The 6,956-nt window shown below is 42.2% G+C and overlaps 1 protein-coding gene across 1 annotated transcript in view; it reads left to right on the top strand.

The window, feature by feature from the left end:
* ZBTB8OS (zinc finger and BTB domain containing 8 opposite strand) overlaps positions 1–5,236 on the top strand; it is an 11,247-nt gene extending 6,011 nt beyond the window's left edge. The window contains exons 5-7 of the mRNA XM_004678751.2: positions 1,160–1,212; positions 1,750–1,786; positions 3,414–5,236. Of these exons, the coding sequence (XP_004678808.1) occupies positions 1,160–1,212; positions 1,750–1,786; positions 3,414–3,500 (177 nt within the window). The 3' untranslated portion in view covers positions 3,501–5,236. The remainder of the gene's footprint in view (positions 1–1,159; positions 1,213–1,749; positions 1,787–3,413) is intronic.
* Positions 5,237–6,956: the final 1,720 nt, after the last annotated feature.

Below are 6,956 nucleotides of genomic sequence, written 5' to 3'. Positions count from 1 at the left end.
TATAAATATGTAAGATGACATTGATTTGCACAAACTATAATGACCATATAAATTTGTAAGATGACATTGATTTGCACAAACTATAATGACCGTATAAATATGTAAGATGACATTGATTTGCACAAACTATAATGACCATAGGCACTTCCTGGTAACCAGAGCTTGCCTAGAGACACACATTTTGTATTTAGATCTCTCATTATGTACTTGTCACTGATCACAAGTGTGTAATTGGAAAGCACCTGCTGTCTTCATCCACACTTTTGATGGCTCCCAACTTTCAGCTATATTTGTATCCATCCATATGCTTCTTTTGTCTCAGATGAAATGCGGCAGCTCTGCCACCTTGGCCTAAGCTAAGAAATTGCTGCTTTTAGTTTTCCCTAACATGAAAACTGAAAAGCCACATGAAGGTTGTTTGTTGCCATCAGTATCTTGATGGGAACACCTCTCCAACTTCACTGTTACCTTACATGCACAGTCCTCTCTCCTCCCATAATTCCTACCTTCTTCCCCACACCAGCATCGTGCCATATATGCACCCTACTGGCTCATTTGTCCCACAGAGTTCAGGTACCGTAATAGTACATAAAAGCCGGCTGAGAGCCTTGTCAATTATGCTTTAGGTAAAGCTGAAAAAAATTAAGCTGAGAGTGACTGGAAATATATAACATCATCCTGATCTTGCAGAGAAATTCTTTTTTTTTTTTAACAATGATGAATTTCTCCATAATTTTTATTTTATTTTTTTAAAGATTTATTTATGTATATAAGAGTTGGGGTTGTAGGCCAGAGGTATGGAGCAGAGTGGTAGTATAGGGGTGGTCATGGGAAACAGAATAGGCAGATCTAATGAAACACACTGCTGAGGGGAGCAGGGGCTAAGACAGGAGAGGTCTGCTGGACCATGTGGGTCAGCTTGCTGGCCAGGGATTGAACTTGTGCTGCAGTGGCTGCTGATAGCTTCATATGCAGAGACTTAACCCCTTCTGCCACAAGGGTGGCCCAGAGAAATTCTTTTGACTGTTTTCAGATTGTATATTTTTCAAGAATACCACCCTTGAAATATGTAAGAAAAAGTATATTTCCTTGAAATATATTGTTGACCTGTTAAGGAACATTTCATTTTATAAAATTTAATGTTTTTTTTCCCCTTTAGGAAGTGAAAGTACTTAGTATTGATCAAAGGAACTTCAAGTTACGGTCAATTGGGTAAGTTTTGAAAATCTTTGAAGTGGTAAGTCATGAGTGTAGTGGGCAGGAGACAAATGGGAATGTTAAGTCCGCGGACCAGTTGCATCCCAGAAAGGTTTGCAGGCTAAGCTTTGTGGGGCGCCTGGAGCTCGGCCTCACCTCAGTTTTGGAGAATCAGAAACTCATCAGAACAAAGTTGATTCTGGTGGTTAAATCTGAATCCCAATTTGTTGGTTTTTAGTGTATGCATACACACCGAAAGAAAAACAACATCATATAAAATTGGTAGATGGCACAGGTCCTTGCTTGGCCATGGTGAATGGGAAACACTGGTATGTTCTTTCTCACTGATCCGCACATTTCATTCAAGCCGGTTCCGTGAATAAATTTCACTTTTTATTCAAGCATTCATAAGCATGTGGTTAGGTTGCTCTGATTCGATTTAGTGTTCTACAGGTTTCTTTAGTCCCTTAATGATAGCTTTTAAAGCATATAAGGAGAAAACAATTGTTAAATCTTAAAAATCTTAATCATGTTTTCATTTTCCTTCTCAAGGTGGGGAGAAGAATTCTCATTGTCTAAACACCCTCAGGTATGTTTTTAAATCCAGCCATGGAAAACATTTTTCTACTTTTCTACTTCACCATAAAGCAGTAAATTCTGGACAGCTCTAATAATTGGTATAAAGTGGTCAGTTTTTTTCTCAAACTTCTCTGAGAAAATACATCTGGTTTGGTGGATTCAGCATTTGGACTGTAGAGTCAGGCTGATGCGGTACTTAAAACTCACTGCCTTTCAAGTTGTGATATTTTCCCTTGTAATGCAGGTATTGGACAAAATGTTCTTTAAAGTACCTGCTACCTTCTGTGCCACTCTGGATTCTGTGTTTGCCAGTCTGGATGACTTGACTTGGTACTTGTCACCTCTGGGGGGAAGAGTGCTCAAGCTTTCTGAGGGGACAGGGCCAGGCCAGGCCAGGCCAGTCCAGGCCAGGCCAGTCCAGGCCAATCCTTGTAACAGTAGAGAAGACCAGTGTGAGTGCAGGCTCAGTAAGATGGTAGGTTTGATGGGGAAGACGAGTCAAATCTTATGGTTGCTTTTACTTTCTTTGGGAAAGTTGGTTGGTTGATGGTGGGAATGAAGGAGGGATGTTAGAATGAAGGTGTTAAATAATTTTCTTGGAGAGTGAGAAATTAAACTTAATGGCAAGTGGAAGATTATTGGTCAGTGCTCAGTTTACTCTTGACATGTGCAGACATTTAAGGTGATACAGTTAGCTTGGTATGTGCTGCTCTAGGCCTACATGGTTGAATTTGATTTCGATTTCGATTGTGGTTTTGCCAGGTGATTATGGCAGATACTAAGTGATTATGGCAGAGGGGAAAAAACACAGGTGGGTACCTTTAAATCCTGTGAAATCTTCAGGTGTCTCTTGTGCCATAAAACTACCAAATTGGGCCCTCCCTGGTGGTGCAGCAAGTAAAAGCACAGCACTAAGAAGCTAAGGCCACTTCAGCATGAGTTCAATCCCCACCCCAGAGGTGACCCACATGGCACAGCGGACCTCTCCTGACCAGCCCGCTGCTCCCCTCAGCAGTCGGCCTGTTCCCCACTCTGTCTCTGGTGAATCCTCTCATGCCTCTGCACCTCTGGCCTGTATCCCAGTTCTGTATGCATAAATAAATAAATTCTTAAAAAAAAAAAACTACCAAATTACCTATTTGCAGATCCATTTTGTAGTGCACAGAGTTATGGTAGATCCCTTTCAAAAACTGGGAGGAACTCAGAGAACACCTGATTTTATGGCTCTAACCTGGGCAGGGTAGGGGAAGTGTTGGGTAACAGAAACATGTAGAGAGAGAACCTCACGAGGCACAGGGAGTAATGGCAGCTACAGAGAGAACAGGTTGCGTGCCTCGGGCCAGGTTGGGCTTGAGAAGTAGAAAAGATGAATGTTCTTTGATGCATCCCATTTACTAAATGAAAAAACTGACATCTGGAAGTCAGAGACAGCTTTTATATCCAGTGGGAACAAAACCAGGACCACAGCTCCAGCTCCAGAAGCCAGTTAGGACCTTTCACTTGTGGCTCCCAGGGCGTAGTCCTAATTTGGTAACTGTTCTGTGTGAGTTTTTTGTTTTTCATTTTCTGCTACTTGTTGCTAGAGTTAAGGCTACTGATCTCAATGTCCTTTTTTTTTTTTTTTTTTTCCTCTTTAGGGTACTGAAGTCAAGGCAATAACATATTCAGCAATGCAAGTCTATAATGAAGAAAAGCCAGAGGTTTTTGTAATCATTGACATTTAAAATACCGGGGGGGAGAAAATACTCCGATGAAGAACAACTTTTTCTCTTCCTTTGAAGATGATAGCATAATATGAATCCTACTGAATCGTTGATAATGTGGAGATTTGTGGAACAGAAATTATTTGTTTAAATTGTGACTCAGAAAAGGAAAATAGGGACGCAGCCTTCATCTGTGCTATCAGACTTTTCAAGAATTCTTTCCATGGCAAATACGGTCCTTCATTAGTTCTCCCTATTAAAGCAGCAGTCACCTCACACCTTTCCAGTGTGATGCAAACCTGCAGCCTGAAGCTCAAGAATCAGTTGAGAACTCCCACTCCAAGGATTTACTTTTACTCCAAATTAGTTAAGACATATTTTTCCGAATGTACATTAAGAGAGTACATCTTAGATTGTGTGGGACAATGCCTACCATCTAGTACACTAGTTGGTTTTCTTACAAATATTAGTTCATTACAAGGACTTCTCTAGAAAGGAGGAATTACCCTCACTCCATTGTCCAAAAATTATATAAACTATTTCCAAGGCCAGGAAAATAATTTTTAAATGATCAGAACTTTTCAAAGGAGATAGCTTAAAAAAAAAACTGCTTTCATTTGCAGTGTTGTTCTTTTCTGTCTTGATCAAGGTGTTCTCTTTTGTGACCTCCAGTTTGCAGAGTTGTCTATTCAGAAGCATGTAAGAAAAAACTCTACTGGGTGGTGCCAGACATCATTATTAATATGCAGAAGTTCACCTAAAAGGAACAGATTGACTGAACTACCTAAGGGTTTTCTCTGAGCACTGCATTATTTTTCTGTGGGCACTTAACAGAAAATAGGGGTACTGAAGACTAGACCTAGAGCCTGTGTGGTTTGAACAGCTCTGAAACAATTGTATAGCAGGATCAAATTTCCTGACCTTTCTTACCTCAGATGCATTTTATAAATTTAAATTGTGACCCTCCAAGCATAGAATGTCTAGAAGAACCTCTGCACCTTTTGCTGGGATAAATTTCCAGACTGAGAAGAGGCTCTTGTTTTCAGGGACCTCTTTGTAGATGCTGAGCTACAGGGGTATTGACTGAAAATGGATCGTGGACTATCATTCAGGCAGTGGCAGAGTTAAGAGCACTTGGGATAGAGTAAAGCCGGGTGGGGTGCAAATTTGACTAGGAAAGGAAGCAGAGGTTAGTCATGTTCTTACTGCATACTGTGTGGATTCAATATGTAATATCAGTTAGGTTTTTATTCAAAATAAATTATTAATTTTTGAAAATTTAAAATTTTAGTTTGTGTTTTAAATATCCCAAAACAAAGATTGAGAAGGGAAGTAAATATGAATACAAGAAACACATTCAATCAGCAGGAGCAAAGTTTTGTATATTTTTAATTCACTGGGCTTTCACCAGACTCTTCTGCTGACCTCAGATATGTCTTGGCCTAGGGAACATGTTCTCATTACAGCACTAAATCCACTGATAGCACTGCTGTGTCTCACTTGTCCCTTTCCTGGGCTGTCTTTCTCGTTTCTGAAAACGGGTAGCAGGTCGACAGCCCAGGGGGTCAGGCAGGTAATGAGAACAGGCAGTGGGTGTTCAGCCGGTTTACGCAGTAGCTAAGGGGAGCTGCCTCTAACCCCAGACCTTCTTGTTGGTGAGACTGCTAGCCCCGTATTGTCGTTTTTATGACATCCCTGAAATTGGAATTTTTATGTGAAAGCCTCTCAGGTTTTGGAAAGAAAGAACCACTGTGGGTCACCACAGTAAAGTTGTGTGTGGGCTGACGCTGGTCCAGGGTTGCAGTGTACAGCAGACTGCTTTTCATCCAGCTCACATCACATTTCCAGGAAGCCTCCCTCACCCTTCCAATCTTCAATGACCTCTGAACCATGCCCCTCTAATTAGCTTTAAAGGTGGGCCAGCTTACTTGATTTTGTAATGGATATTCGCAAGTCTTGTCCGTCTGAATCAGGCCCTGTGCAAGGCTCTGGGTGGTTCATAGTCGATGGTTACTGCTCAGTGGTCATGGATGAAGCATCCTAGAGTCACAGCAAACTTGGGCAGAGACTGCAGCTCGCCTATGTTTATCTACAAAAATAAGAATTGCAAGTCTCAAGCCTCAAGTTCTAGCTTTTGCTCTACTGTCTGACCTACTTCCTCATTTATGATAGGTATTTATTGGTGATTTCTCAATTCCTTTACAGGTCTAAGTTTCTGTAACTCATTATCGTTTAAACCAATAAGCAGAGAATGAAGGTATGTGCTTCTGGTGGTTTAGTATGAAAAGAATCAAATCACATCCTCCAGCTCTGCTTACTCACTAGTCAGATGGCCTTTGTCCAGATTCTTACCTGCTACTTTTGTCCTTTTTCAGTATAACTGGAAACTTACCTCTCAGAAGCCTTTTGGACTCATCCCACCTGCTTGATCCTTGAAATACGGGATCCTCTCAGTTCCAATGAAACTGTCAGCAGATTTGAAATGTACAATAAATGGCTGCACAGGTGCCTTAAATCAATACGTAGTCACAACTTCACCTTTAAATTGCAAACACATTAGGGAATGCAGGACTAGCTTCCAGTGATTGTGTGCACCTTTGAGCCTTCTTGTTTTTAGTGGCCTGGTTCAGGGACACTTAATCCAGAGCTTCCTGATTCCAAGGGGCCTGGGCCCATACTTAGTAAAAGGTCCTTGATGTCTAGTTTTCATGCCCAGATTCCACAGTCCCTATTTCATTTGAGAGCACCCCATTCTTCAGGCTGCACTTCCAACCCCCGCACTCAGCTATTGTTAGCTGTTGTGGCAGACAGCACAGGTTCTTGATGGACCAAGGCAGAAAGGTAAAGGAGAGTCCTAGAACACTGATTTTTTTCAGGCTTTTAATGATCTTACTATACACTTGCAGTGCAGCAACCAGGTGCAGGACAGGCAGGGGAGCTGCAGAGGCTGGCAGGCCTCCTCCCTCTGGACTGGTGTCGCTGTGGCCTCTTCCTCTCAAGCCGTTTGCTGCTGTCTGCCACTCTGCAGCAGCATCCTCTGTGACACCACCCTGGGTGCTCCACCTCCAGGCCCAGGTGTGCCCACTCATGCACGCCCACACCATCCTCCAGCTGTCCGTCATCAGGCATGCGTCAGGAGCCCATGCTCCCAAGCACCTCCTGCATTAAAGGCCACAGGTGATAGCCACAGAGGCCAGCAGTATAAAAGTGAGCATCTTTATTTATCCAACACTAACTTTCCTCCTTGATCAACTCTCATTTCATTGTGTTTACTTGTATGTCCTTCCCATGCTTCAAGGCATAGCTCAAAATAGCCTCTTTTTTTTTTTTTTTAATATCAGCAGACATTGGCAAGTAGGGAATTTTTAAAATCTGTTCTTGTTGGGCACTCCCTGGTGGTGCAGCGGGTTAAAGCGCAGCACTGAGAAGCTAAAGCCGCTTCCGCATGAGTTCGATTCCCGCCTGCCCCGGAGGTGA

The sequence above is a fragment of the Condylura cristata genome, unplaced genomic scaffold (genome assembly GCF_000260355.1).
Source record: "Condylura cristata isolate star-nosed mole 26May11 unplaced genomic scaffold, ConCri1.0 scaffold00008, whole genome shotgun sequence".
In the NCBI taxonomy this organism is placed as follows: domain Eukaryota; kingdom Metazoa; phylum Chordata; class Mammalia; order Eulipotyphla; family Talpidae; genus Condylura; species Condylura cristata.
Note: the sequence above shows the minus strand (reverse complement) of the source record. Positions and strands in the feature narration are given on the sequence as shown.